Source organism: Castor canadensis, chromosome X (assembly GCF_047511655.1).
Source record: "Castor canadensis chromosome X, mCasCan1.hap1v2, whole genome shotgun sequence".
In the NCBI taxonomy this organism is placed as follows: Eukaryota; Metazoa; Chordata; class Mammalia; order Rodentia; family Castoridae; genus Castor; species Castor canadensis.
In genome coordinates, this window is record NC_133405.1 from 2713963 (window position 1) to 2728594 (window position 14632).

The 14632-nt window shown below is 45.0% G+C and overlaps 1 protein-coding gene across 1 annotated transcript; it reads right to left on the bottom strand.

Moving 5' to 3' along the window:
• Positions 1–932: 932 nt before the first annotated feature.
• Positions 933–3122, bottom strand: Pnma3 (PNMA family member 3). Its single transcript, XM_074062671.1, has 2 exons — positions 2832–3122; positions 933–2586 (listed from the first exon to the last, which is right to left on the bottom strand). Exon 2 carries the CDS (start codon positions 2469–2471, stop codon positions 1074–1076), a length of 1398 nt encoding a protein of 465 aa, XP_073918772.1. The 5' UTR covers positions 2472–2586; positions 2832–3122; the 3' UTR covers positions 933–1073.
• Positions 3123–14632: the final 11510 nt, after the last annotated feature.

The window sequence follows — 14632 nt, forward strand, 5'->3', positions numbered from 1 at the left end:
CTTCAGACAGCTTCTTTGGCCATATTGTCATCAGGCATCCTCTTCTAGGCTAGAGTTGGGCCTTCAGTGGGTCTTCCAGGTCTGCAGCCTGAGTCTGCATGGTTCGAGCTGACCTTGGCCTTGGTAGCTGCTGAATTGCAGTTCACCAAGCCAGGCCGAGGTTCTCCCAGCTCACTCTCTCCAGTTCTTCAGCCACCCTACAAAAACAAAACAGAACAAAACCACCCCCACCAAGGCCTCCCTCCTCCTCCTCCTGCTCTTCCACCTGTTCCTTTTGAACAAAACTGCTCTATACACCCACTCACTCCCAAGCTAGCTTGGAGGAGACTGGCCCAGCAGGAACTCCATGCCCCTGCCTGGGGTCTCCTCAGTCTTTTTGCCCACATAGCCCTGTCAGGCTGCAGGGGTAGAAAGTGCCTCTGGGATGGCTCTGGGCTCCCAGAGCCTTTGGATCCAGGGACCCAACCTTTACTCACGAAGGGGCTCGTGGGTGCTGCATTCCTGGGGCTCTCCTAAAGCTGTATGGATGATTCTAAGGACGGGTTGGACCCTGTGGAGTCCCCTCTTGGGCATTCTCTCTCTGTCTCGCAGCATTGGCTCCCAGGCACTGGCTCTTGACTGGGGAAGCCCTGAGGCAGGCTCTTCCATGCCCCATGTGGCTTCAGGGCCAGTTGGCATCCTCAGTTCAGAGCCCCCAGGGTAAGCATTTGGAAGTGGCCAAATGACTGTGCTGACACCCAGTCCAGAGCCCCCAGCTTCACCATCTTCTGCTTCTGCTCTGCTGAAGTCCCCACTTGAGTTTCGGGCACATTGTGGGCTGGGTGCACCAGCTTCCTGCTTTATTTTCTGGCACTTCCTGGGGGCCCTCACTGAGCTGGGTGGAGCTTGGTCTTGGTTGGTGTAGTCCTTCCTAGATATTTTAGGGTGAGGGGGCCTGGCCTGGGCCTGGCTGGCATGCCTTTCTCGCTTACTCAGGTCTGCTGTTATTTGCCAGGGCTGCCCCCTCCCTTTCTTCCAAAATCTCTTTTGTTTTCTTGGCTTGTGATAAGAATTGTTGCCATGTTCTCCAGAGCCTACTTGGCCTTGGGCTTGGGATGGCTCTTGTCCCAAGCCCGGCTCCCGTTTCCCAACCCAATTGCAGCTTGCTTCTTCTGCTTCACCAAGGGCAGGTTGGAGGGATTGAAGCACTGTACCCTGATGTGGCCCTCTTCCCCACAACTATAGCAGAATGTGTGGTGTTTCTGTCTTCCTGTACCTCGAGAGCCAGACCTCAGCATACCTCCCCTCCTGTGCTGACCTCTGCCCCTCCGGCGTCGTCTTCGAGAGCCTTGGGTAGGCCTGGTCTCAACCATGTTGTCACAGGCAGGGACAAGCGGTGCCCTGTCACCACTGATGGTAGATGGCCTTGGGCCTAATTCCAGTCCCTTCAAGCACTCCCTCTCTGGGCCTATCATTGTGGCCTCCCACTCCTCCTCCTCACGAAGTAGCTTCACCAGGGCCAGGAAACCAGGTGGCTTCCTTCTCTGTTTCATCAGCTTAAGCTTGTCCCGAAGTTTTTCAGTAAGGGTGGCCCCACCTAAGATTCGTTTCAGGCGAGTTTGATTCACATTCCTTCGTGATACTGCATTTTTCTCTATAGCTTTTTGGAGCAGGGGTTCCAAACGAACCACAAAGCTAGAGACTTTCTCTCCTGGCTCCTGATAGGCTTTACAAAATTTCACCTGGGTGATTTTTCTGCTTTCTACAGGTCCAAACACCTGCTGCAGGGCATCCAGGCATTCCTTCACAGTGATGGCAGCATTGTTGGCTCTAAGCACACTGACCACCTGCAGAGCTGGACCCCGCAAGCATTCCATCAGCCTACGCCTCTTTTCCACCTCAGGCACCTGCCACATCTGTAACATCTCAGTAGTGTGCTCAAGCCAGGCTTCAAAGGACAGCACCCCTGGGATGGATATGCTGTTCCCAGAAAACACCCTGAGTTCTCGGTACAAAATTTGTTCTAGCAGAGGCTGCACCATTGCCCCGAGGGTCTGGGCCCAAGTCCAGAACTCTGGGGAAATAGCCAGTCTGGGAGCAGAACAATTAGTGTAGGATCCGAGGACTCTGTTCATGTCTGACACTGTTCTCCTCTCCTCCTCTAAGAAGCTGTTCAGTCTATTGAGAAATTCGCCATCTGAGTTGCGGGGTTTGACAACCACTTCCCAGGGCCCCCCCTTTCCTGGTATTTCCCTGGGGACCAAGGCATAGTCGAAATCTTCTGCAAGCTCCAGCAGAAAGGCCTGTGCATTCTCCTCCCTCCTAAACATCCTGCCGATGATCCTGTATCTTCCCAAGTGCCTGAGAGCCTCCTGGAGAGTCTCGTCAAACTCATCCTCACTACAGTCCTCGGGGATTCCCAGGATCAGCATGGATCTCTGGGTGTTCAGATGCTCCCCCCTACACCAGTCCTGCAACAGGGTCAACGGCATGTCTCCAACTTCAGCGGATTCTAATTGGGGCGGGGAGGGGAGTGTGACCGGGACCTGTTGCACCTAAATGGGGCTCACATCCAAGACGACTGCAGCCAGCCCGGGTCTCCACAGCCTGTGAATGCGAACGGGGCGAGAGCGAGGTTAATGATCCCCGCCCCGCCCCCAATCCCCTCCCACCTCCGGCGGCGCCTCTGCGGCCAGGCCCCGACCCCCGCGGGCCCCCGTGGGTCGAGGCCCCCTCCACACACCGCCCCCCCGCACCCCCAATCCCCCGAAGCCTGCACAGTCGCTCCAGGGCGCAGCAGGGCGGCGGGGTCTCCCGGGGCTAAGCGCCCCCTCCCGGGCGGGGTCTGGTACCTTCTTCTGGGCCAGAGTCCTTCCTGGTCCGGGTCCCAGCGGCAAGGGTTCGGGGCTGGGCAGGGCGGCGGCGGTGGCAGGGTCGGGCGCCCGTCGCTTCCCCCGCTCTGTCTCGCTCACGCTACGTCTCGCTCTCGCTCTCGCTCTGGCTCTCCGGTTCCGGCACGTGGGCCAGTGCGCCGGCGCCTGCTCGCCACCGCTCTCTGCAGTGCGGACTCGGGGCGGGGTGCGGTGGCGGTGGAGCGCGGACCCTCCGCGTCGCCCCGGAGACCGCCGGGCCATTGGCGCGCGCTGGTCACGCGGCTGGGCTGTTGCTGCCGCCGCGGGGACCCGGGGGCCGCGGGTGACGTCACCTGCTCCTCTCCCCGCCCCCGCCCCCGGCCCTAGCACAGGTGACACCCCCCGACCCCCACCCTGCCCCCCATAGCCCTGGATCTGGGAGTCAGTGGCCCGAGTCCCCAGGACTGACTTTGACTTTCCCCACCTGGCCCTCCATCCCGGGATTCTGCCCGGAACCCAGCTCCTCCTGGACGTGCCCTTGGGTTCCCAGCTTAAGGGGAGGGTGGTCTGCGCCCCGAGTCTCCAGAAAGTGGCCTGCGGTGCGCCTGCCAGCTGTGCAGCTCTGTGTTTGTTCGAGCTGGGGCTTCTGCTCCTGCCCCTCCTCTTCTGATCCCCACTCTGGACTGGGCCAGTCCCGGGGCTAGGTGAGGAACACCGGTGTCTTAGGAAGCTGCATCCATATTTAGAGCCCAACCTCTGGGGCCAGCTTTTCCTGCAAACCTAGTTAGTACTTGTGTATTTATTGGGTCCCAAGGAAGCAACTGAATGAGGGCGGGATTGACTGCCTTTTAAGCAGAGTGCCACCCCCCTACTCTGAGCTCCTGCTTGCTCTGCTAGTTCCATGGTAGCCTCCTGTGGCCAGGGCTCCAGACCCTCTCCAGCCACATAAGGTGAGGCTTTTGGTTGATGTTCAGGAGGCAATCACTCATCCAGCCAGATCTGGGAATCCACCTTGTATAGGGATGTGACACAGAACTCTCCACATGACTTCTGTCCCACTCTGGGGCTTCAGCTTTCTGCTTATTGGCCTGCTACTTGTCGAGGATCAACAAGCATTGACTCCTCTGGACGTTTCCCTGGTCAGACTGGATTCTTAGTATGGCTTCATGGCACTCACTTCATTTACTGCTCACCAGAATCCTGTTGGTAGGTGTTAACATTGTCCTTATTTGATTGCAGGTAGAGTTGAAACTAGATCCTAAATTCCTGCCCATCACTCTTTGAGTACAGTTGGGACCATTTCTCCCCTAATTGCTTTATCCTCCTTTATTTTCCAGATTCCTGTCCATTTATAGTCCTTGGAGGAGGAATACTTTTCCACACATTTACTAGTGAGAGAGCTAACTTAGCTCCACATTTGTGAATTTCCCTCCAGTCAATCATGGCAAAACTGTCTTGCTCCAAAAGTGACAATTCACCTTCCATAGCATATGGAATGGAACCTTGTCAGGGGTTCTTTAAAGGTCAAGTATGTATGTACTACTACTTGCAAAGGTGTAAGAGGTCATTCAGAATCCATGTTTCACAAAACATCCAGTTGCAAATTTCCAAATTGGCTTTTTGTGCTCCTAGAGAAGGTGATAGAATAGCAAGACAATTTGGAAGCCCGCATCCTGATCCCGGCTTTGCCACTCCAAAGGCTCAACTAGCCCCAAATCAAATCTTCATCCAACAAATTTATAGGGGCAGAAATGTAGGCTCAGAGAAGGGACACCACTGACCCAGGGTGAAATAGTGAATAAATGGCAAAGCTGTGAGATGTCCAGGGAAGATCCCAATAGTGTCAAGGCAGGGAGGCATGTCTGCTATTTCTCCAGAAAGGAGCCTGTGGAAGTCCTAGTCAGGTTTCAGAGATATGTGGATGTTCTAGACAGAAGGAAGACTGGGGAACGTCAGGATAGAGGTGAGAGATCTGATTATGTTCAGTTTCAAAGAGTTTTAAAAACTTTGATAATTGAAGTTAATCATTGACCCTGAAGTCAGTAGAAATGTTTTATTTGCTTTTATGTCCCCAACACCTTGTATGGCAGGTAGCACAAAGGTGCATTTAGAGAATGAATGGATAAACATCACTGGTGAAGTGAAAAGTGGGAAGGAGGCAACCTCCACTGGGATGGTCTTTCCGTGCTTTAGACCAGTAGTGAGTAACAGTGTCACTCAGAGAACAGATCCTGTACCCCACCTCTAGACAGTTTGATCTGCTGAGTCTCAGATACACATGGGAATTTTTCTACAAGGGTGTCTGGTAATTCAAAAAAATATGTTCCACAATATTTAACATACAAAAATGATATAAAGAAAAGTGCAACTAATAGTTTATATACAGTAATACCTGGGTTAAGACCTAAAAGATTGCTAGTGAGGTTGCCCCCCCTTACATCTTCCCTTCCTAATTGTCTCCAACTTTCTCCCTCACAGGAGGAAGCACAGTTCTGCATTGCATTCTCTCGTACTGAATTCACTGCAAATGAATGCATTCTTCCTTTTCATTAACCAATCATTATGCTTATGAAAGTCACCATTTTGATACATGCAAAATTGATTAATCAGTTTTCAACTCTGTATAGTATTGTATGGTATATCTGTGTACTATGATTTATTTACCAACTTCCCCCATTGACAGATGTTTAAGTAGTTTCTGGTTTTTACCTACCACAAACAAAAGCACAAGATCCTGTCTGAAAAATAACCTAAAGTAAAAAGGACTGGGGATGTGGCTTAAGTGATGAGCACCTGCCTACCAAGCACAAGCTCTGAGTTCAAACCCCAGTACTGCCAAAAAAAACAAAGAAGGGGGAAATTTGAAACTACAGACGTGCACACAGAGAGTGCCATGTGACAATAAAGGCACAAATTGGTGTGATGGGTCTATAAGCCAAAGAACACCAAAAATTGCCAGTAAAGCACCAAAATGTAGGAAAGATGCCTGAAAAGGTTCTCATCTCCCTCAGAAGAAATCAACCCTTCCAATACTGCCTCCAGAATTGCGAATGAGATATTTCTTTTGCTTTAGCCATCTAGTGTCGTACTTTGGTACAGCAGACCTAGGAAACGAAAAAATGCTGAAAGGTTTCTGAACTAGGCAATAGATGGCATAAGCATCTAATGATGAGGATTTATGAGAACTAGAAGAAAGCAAGGAAATGGTTAATGCAATTAGACAGGAATCTTCTTCTGCAGGTTAGATGGAAGTAATGATTGCTTACTACCTGTTGCCTTTTCATGTGTCTCATTGTGCTCTGGATAAAACATTTTACACTGTTCCTGAACATCAGAGTACAGAGCCCCAAGAGGAAATGCTGTGCTGGATCTTAGGATGATCCAGCACAAAGTCACAATTATCAATTTGTGAAAATCATAAAATTCCCATACAAACAGCTCGTGATTATGTGCAGAATGAAGAGCAGTTCAAAGATTTGAAGATCTCATCATTTGGGGGAAAGAAATGATGACAAATTACTATTAGATTCAAAACTGACTTATACCCTATGAGACAATAAGACCATGGCACTTTTTTCCATTCAAGAAAAAATTATTAAAAAAAAAAGAAAAATTATACCTGGATTATACTCCAGTGAATTTTTATTCAATCAAAATTAAGTTTCTGACAATAGTCAAGTAACTCTAGGATTAGAAAAATCTCTACCCCAATATTAAAAATAGATTAATGTATAGGGGTGTGGGTCAGTGGCAAAGCCTTTTCCTAGCATGTGTGAGGCCCTGGGTTTGACATGCAGTACTGCGAAAGGTTGTGGTTTAAAAAGTCATATAGTCATCATTATTGCGTTATTTCTAATTAGTAAACATTATTTTAGAACAGTTTTAAGTTCATAGTAAAACAGTGCAAAAAAAAGTAGAGTGTTTACATGTACCTCCCATGCCCCCTCCACACATACAACCTGCCCTGCTGCTGACATCCTGCACCACAGTGGTACGTTGGTTATAAATGATTCATTGATTCATCAGTATCAAAGTCCATAATTGACACTAAGGTTCATTGTTGGTGTTGTACATTCTACATGTTTTGATTAATATATAATGGCATGTATTCTCCATTACAGTATTATACTGAATAATTTCATAGCCCTAAACATCCCCTGTGTTTTACCTGTTAATTCCTCTCCCCATTCCCTGACAACCCCTGCTCATTTTACTGTCTCCATAAATTTCCCTTTCCCTGAATATCACATAATGGGAATCACACAGTCTGTAGCCTTTTCAGATTGGCTTCTTTCACTTGGTAATAAGCATGTAAGTTTCCTCCATATTTTTCATGGCTTGATAGCTCATTTCTCTGTAGTACTGAATAATATTTCATTGTCTGAATGAACCACAGTTTATTAATCTAATCATCTATTGAAGCATATCTTGGCTTCCAAGTTTAGGCAATTGTTAGTAAAGTTGCTGTAGATATCCCTGTGAAGATTTTTGTGTAGACATAGTTTTCAGTTCACTCAGTAAATACCAAGGAGTGAGAATGCTGGATCATATGGTAAGAAACTGCCAACCTGTCTTCAAAAGTGGCTGTACCATTTCACATTCTCACCAGCAATGAATGATGAGAGTTCCTGTTGCTGTACATCCTTGTCAGCATTAGGTGTTCTGGATTGGGGTCATTCTAATAGATGCGTAGTATATCTCATAGCTGCTTTAATCTGCACTTCCCTAATGATATATGCATGTAGAACATCTTCTCGTGTGCTTTGTATATCATTGGCAAAGTTATTTGTTCAAGTCTTTTTCCTATTTTTAGTTGAAATATTCACTTTTTTTGGCAGTACTGGGGTTTGAACTCAGGGTCTGACACAGGCGCTCTATCACTTGAGCCACTCCGCCAGTCCTGATTTTTTGTGTTGAGTATTTTTGAGACAGGGTCTTGTGAATTATTTGCCTGGGCTGGCTTCGAACCGTGATCATCCTGATCTCTGCCTCCTGAGGAGATAAAATTACAGGCGTGAGCCACCAGCACCCGGTTTATTTATTTTCTAATTGATGACTTTGTATATGTTGGATAACAGTCCCTTATCAGATGTATCCTTTGCAAATATTTTCCCAGACTGGCTTGTCTTTTCATTCTCTTCATATTGTTTTTCATGGAGCGTAGTTTTTAATTTTAATGAAGTCCAAATTATCAACTCTCTCTTTCATGGATTATGCCTTTGGTGTTGTATCTAATGACTCATCACCATCATCATTTATATTATCTTCTAGAAATTTTATAGTTTTGCATCGTACATTTAGGTCTATGATCCATTCTAGCTAATTATCATGAAAGGTGTATGTCTTGCCATCAGATAGTATCAATCCTCCAATTTTGTTCTTCTCCTTCAATATTATGTTAGCTACTCTGGGTCTTTTGCCTCTCTATATAAACTTTACAATCAGTTTGTTGACATACAAAAATAATTTGTTGCATTATGACTGGGATAGCATTGAATTTATAGATCAAGTTTGGAAGAACTGACATCTTGACAGTATTAGGTCTTCCTGGTTTTGAGAGGTTATTTTTTGTGTTTTGGATCATTTTTCTGTACAACAGGGAGGAGCATGCTGGGAACTGAGCTCAGTGCTGGGAACTGAGGCCTGGAATATGCTTATAATAGTGGTACTGTTGAAAAGATAAATACGTGTCACAAGGAGAAACAAAAGGAAAATAAGAATTAGCACTGGAACTGCTTGTTTCAAAGTTTGGAAAAGATGGCAATAGTTTCATGGAAGAAAAACATGAAAAAAGAGGACATAGGTTCATTCAGACATTTGCCTTCATGAAAAACACAAATGAGATTTTATGTAATGCCTATGTGACATTATGTTTCATACAGTTTGTAGGGTTATATGGTGAACTTTGGACTTGGGGTCCCTTAGTTTTTGTTCCGAGGAAGATGGATTTTTCCTTATTTTAGGCTGGCCTATGCTGTGACATTTTACTTGACTTGGTCAGTTGGAGTCACTGTGATGGTCACTCAAGAGCACACAATAACTAGAGGCTCTTCATGAATGAAGTTGACCTTGACCTTTCTGGGGGAAATATAGGAAGCACGGGGATAGTGCAGGATTAAGGGTGTTGTCTATCCTGCCTTTGGGATGGTGAAGGAAGATTGGTCTGTGGAAACAAAATATCAGATGCTGATTGCTTGAAAGAAATGGAATTTCGGCCTAATTTGGAACAGTTAGGGTGTCCTTATCTTGTTCAGCAGTTCATGTACATAATCACTATATTGGAAACCTCAATTAGTTCATCCGACGCATGAGATTCTGTCCATACCTACATGATGCCATCAAGAGTCCCAGTCCTGGGCAATGATCTTATGTATGTGTGAGGGTGAGTGATGGGTGACATGTCAGTAACAGGTGCCTGAGTTTTTATTTCTAGTTCTCTTGTGTAGTATCCCCTGGAAATTTCAGAAACACCAGGTTTCTTGTCAGTCATTGGGTGCTATGGTATGGATACATTCCCCAAATTCAACTTGCTTGCTCCCAAATACAGTGATGTTGGGAGATAGTGCCTAATTAGAGCTGATTTGGTCATGAGGGCAGACCTGCAGGAGAAGCAGCTGTCCACACCTGGAGGGGAAGAAGTTGTCTTCCTTTCTTCCTCTGTTTCTTTTTAGGAACTTCTGTTACTGCTCTTTTCCTCATGGTTCAACTTTGTCTTCTTACACTGTGGGAGAGTTTGTCAACATTAGAGTCTTTAACATCTCTAGCTTAGTCAACTGTTACCTGTTGAATTTTTTAAATTTGGGGCAATACAGTTTAAAATTCTCAAGAATTCCCATTACTTCTTTTTCAGATAAGCCCCTAGTATTCTGCAAGTTTACATGACTAAACCTAGCGCCGATAAATGTTGTCATGGGAATGGGTTAGTTATCACAACTATATGTTGTCAGAAATCGAATGCTTTCTTTCATGCTTTCTCTTTCCCATGGACTCACTTGCACAATGTACTACCATTGCACAATGGGACAAAACAACAAGACCCTCACCAGATGTTGGCACCATGTTCTTGGGCCTATTAGCCTCCAGAGTTGTGTGTCAAAGTAATCTATATTCTTTATATATTACCCATTCTGTGGTATTCTGCTATAACACAAGAAAATGAACTAAGACTCTGAGGAAGGCCTTTTGTTTCTCACTTTTAAAAATGTGAGTTTTTCACAAGGGGATTGGACTTTGATCACATGATAAAGCGAGAGCACACAAGGGAGGGGTGAGGATAGGTAAGACACCTAAAAGACTAGATAGCATTTGTTGTCCTCAATGCAGAGAAACTAAAGCAGATACCTTAAAAGCAACTGAGGCCAATAGGAAAAGGGGACCAGGAACTAGAGAAAAGGTTAGATCAAGAAAAATTAACCTAGAAGGTAACACACATGTGCAGGGAATCAATGCAAGTCAACTCCCTGTATAGCTAGCCTTATCTCAACTAGCAAAAACCCTTGTTCCTTCCTATTATGGCTTATACTCTCTCTTCAACAAAATTAGAGATAAGGGCAAAATAGTTTCTGCCGGGTAGCGAGGGGGTGGGGGGGAGAGGGAGGGGGTGGAGTGGGGGGGTGAGGGGAAGGGGGAGAAATGACCCAAACATTGTATGCACATATGAGTAAAATTTTTAAAAATGTGAGTTTTTAACCAGCACTGAATTCACAGACCAGTATTTCTATCCAAATGTTCCATTCAGGGTCTTAGCAACTCTCTTCTAAACTTTTCTTTTACTTCTAATGTCAACATGGTTATTAGTAACCAAGGGAGCTAGAGATAGAAATACATCCAGTGAGTTGACTCGTCACAGCACACAACCTCTTGATTTTTCAAGAAAAAAATAGGAAAAGTGAAGACAGTTTCTTCCTGTTCAGATGCAGAGAGTCCTGGGGGGTCTATACCCCTCCTCCACACATCCCCAGCTGCACTACTCTGTCCACCTTGCCTTCCTTCTTCTGTGTTCTCCAGTGGGAAAAAGGTTGTCACAGAGCATTACAATTTGACTAAATCCACTTTAACTCTGCTTGGGACATTTGGATGGGCTGTGACCTGCCCATAGTTCGGTGATATGTGTACCATGAATACATATTACTGACATGAATCAGGGAGAATCCTCATCTGTTTCCCAGCATCTTTGGGGAACAGCACTTCCTTAGCTGGCCAGGGTTGTGAGGAGCTGTTAAAGATCCATACCACACACCTGTGAGCCTTCTTCCCTCCCCAGTCCAGATGCCCACCTATCTGCGGAGCTGCCCTCTGCTGGTGATAGGTCCTGGGGCAGACACATGCCTTGGAGTTCTGGCCCCAGGCCACCATGAACCTGACAGGTAAAACCTTTTCCTTGCTGCCACCTGTGAGGTCACTGCTATACATCAGAGGCACTGTGTTTGCCTGCTTTAAAAGGTATTTAAATACTAAAAATAGTGTCACATGCTAGGCAGGTAATTTTCATTAAATGTTTGCAAATGCTCCATTTAAAGGTTTGGGGAAAGTTACTTTGTTAAATACATAAGCAGGAAGGGAATATTCATTCAGAGGAATCACCATTTTGCTCCTCTTCTGAGAAAAGATCTGATTCTTCTGCCACCCAATAAATAACAATACCAATGACTCAGGGGACAGGATGATGAAAGAAGAGCTTTATTAATAAGAAGCCAGCTTGAAAGATGGTGGGTCAAACACCCTTAGTGACAATGTTGGTATTAACCCTATGCATAAGCCTTAAATGCAATTTTTGCAAGGGAAGGAGATGCAGGTCCCAGATGGGCAGATGCCAGGATTGTTTATTAATCTTGCTTTTGTGAGGGTTAGTAAGCATCCCTACCATGTGAATCTAAAAGGAAACACAGATGATTTAAAAAATTCTATTGATCTGTATCTGGGTTTTATTATAGACAATTCCTGCTCCAGGATCTTTTGGCTGTCAGAATTCCAGGTATGATCTTCCCCATAGCCTGGGACTTGGGAGTGTTTGGGAAAAGGGATAATATACAGCATTCCTAGATAGCTTTAGTGTGCATTTTAATCAGGCAAGAAAAAAAAACAAATCTAAGCCTGGGGAAAGAATTTAACTTGTGCTGGGAAGATTTTTCTTTAACCCATTAGGTGGCTCCTTTATTGTTACTAATTGGCTGCTTTCAAATCATAAGATTGATAAATAGGAAAATAATGTACAATAGCAATAAATATAGATGGCTCCCATTTTAGGGATAGTTTTGTTATTAATCAGGTGGTAGGGGTCCTTTTGAGCTATTCAGATAGGAATTGTGGGTAGGCAGGAAAAGTTCTCTCAATGCTGGTAATTCCAGGCCTTTGGTGGTTTTTGTAATTCTCAGCTTCTGGCAGTAGTGACTGGCAGGAGGTAACAACAAGCAACAGTAGGTGCTCTCTGTTGGGTGCTGGGACCCTTAGCCCTGTAGCAGCAAATTTTATAGCTTTTGGGCCTGGGATGTTGGGATACGCAGTCTTTGACAGTGGCAAAGGCCCAAAGAGAAAAGATTAAGGTGCTCTGAAGAGGAAAGAATTCTGCCTTCAGACAGTCTTTGGATACAAACTACAAAATTAACTCTTCCCTGGTTCCCCAGCCTACCAGATTGCCCTGCAGAGTTCAGACTTGTCCACATCCAACCCACAATTATGTAGGCCAGTTTCTGAATCTCTCTCCCTGTTTCTTATATTGTTTCTGTTTCTCTGAAGAGCCCTGAGTAATATACAGGGAACCAGAGATGAGAACATAGAAAAAAGTCACTTCTCCATTCAGGACTCTGTTTCAAAGATATACTGTGGAATTGAAGAGGCCTGGCTTCAAATTTTGTCTTCACTGCTGCTTACTGTGTTCTTGATCAATCAAAATAGATTTTATAGATGTCTTCTTACTTGTCTGTGTAAACAAGGAAAATAATAGAAACAACCATTTGCATCACTGTGAAAATCAAATGATACAATGCCTGGTTCATGAAACATTATCACAACTGAGCAAATTCTACTTAATGTTAAGAATAACTTTCTTCATTTTTTGTTAAGAAAATGATGGGACAACACAAAAAATAAGTAAAAAATAAAGAAAAAAAGAAAATGATGGGAAGCAATTGAAGGGTTTTGAGCAGAGAAGTAATAGAATCTAATCCATATTTTACAATAATTTTGGTTGCTGTACAGGGAATGTATAAGGGGGAAGCAAGAGTAGAGGCCATGAGAACAATTAAAGAGGCTCTTGCATTAACATGGGGCAGATATCATCATAACTTGGACTAGGATTAGAAAAGACAAGGAGAAGTAAAGGACTTGAGAAACATTGAAAGAATCACAATTACTTGTCAGACAAATGCTTCTACAGAGAACAAAAAGAAAAGCCCATTAAAACATAACAAAAAGATCAGCTTACAGCCATAGAGAGATCCTAAAGTGATGAAGACTTGATGAGCTAACATGAAGAGATGAGAGAACCATAGAAATGTGAACAGACATGCCTCAAATCATGGAGGGCATTTGCTGACTCTGGGTACAGGGCAAGAGGCTGAGAATTAAGCTGTGCCAAGGTAGACTGCCACAGCTGGGAATCAAAAACTCCCACTTTCAGCCATCTCACTGAGTGGACAGACAAAATTGGAGACTTAAAGAGCCAAGACTTCATTGAGAAGGGACAGGCAGAAGACTGTTCTGTCACACTGCTGGCTTTCCTCTCATGACCTATGCTTGGTTCTGAAGTTGGGTGTAGTAAGAAACTAAGAAGCTAAGCAGAAACCCTTTCTAAAACAGAAGTTTTTGACTGTCTCGTGACTAGAAAAAGAAATAAAAGGCATTTGCATCAGAAAGGAAGAAGGCTGCCAGAACTAATAAGTGATTTTAGTAAGGTTGCAGGATACAAGGAAGGAGGGATTACAAAAGGGCATGAACAAATTTTTAGGGGTGATGAATGCATTCATTATCTTGGATTTGATATGATTTATGGGTGTATATATCAACACTTGTCAAGTTGTACACTTTAAATATATGCATGTGGATTATATCTGAGTAAAGTTACTTAAGGTCTTGTGTGCTGGGCGAGCTTGTCCTAGAAACCTAACTGGTGGTGACGGGAGATGCAGAAAAGACAACAGATAGAAACCAAACATGCATAAAGCTGGGGCCGGGTAGGCTGGGTGCTTGGATGAAGACACACCAACCCTCTCCACCTCCACTGAGCTTATTATATACAGTTGCAACATGAGATGGAGAGGCGATTCTCGAGGGAGGGGGCATGACATTCTAATCCTAGGGAACAGGAGAAACCTGTGACAGCTTCTCTCTGAACAAAAACGTCTTAGGAAAAACAGCTGTACTGCATCTTGCCCACCTCTGCAGCTGAGGCTGTGCCAATTTAAGCATGCAATTTATTGGGCATAACTATGCTTGCTCCCTTCTATGGTTTGGGGCTGAGCCAAACTCACACACACAGCTTATTCGATACACCTGTTGGCTCCCAACATTAAGGAAAAGACACTGGATGGGGATAAAAAAAGAAGAAAGCTGATCAGTTGGGAGAAATAGAGGAATCAGCGTCTGCAGGACTGAAAGGTGTTCAGTCAGAAAGTGGGATGCTTAAATCACTGGTCCTCAAATTGGAATAGTTTTATGCAATGACAAAACCTGGGGGATGAATGACTAGAAGAGGTAGAGGCCACTTTTTCAAAAGGATCCTTTCCAGCTTCAAGGTCCATTACATAGTATGTTCCTTTGGCCTGAGCATGACCTCCCCCTCCAGTCTTAGTCTGACCAACTCC

What these genes read in the sequence shown, in the direction of transcription:
- Pnma3 (XM_074062671.1), bottom strand. Translation starts at nt 2,471, where the DNA reads ATGCCGTTGACCCTGTTGCAGGACTGGTGTAGGGGGGAGCATCTGAAC.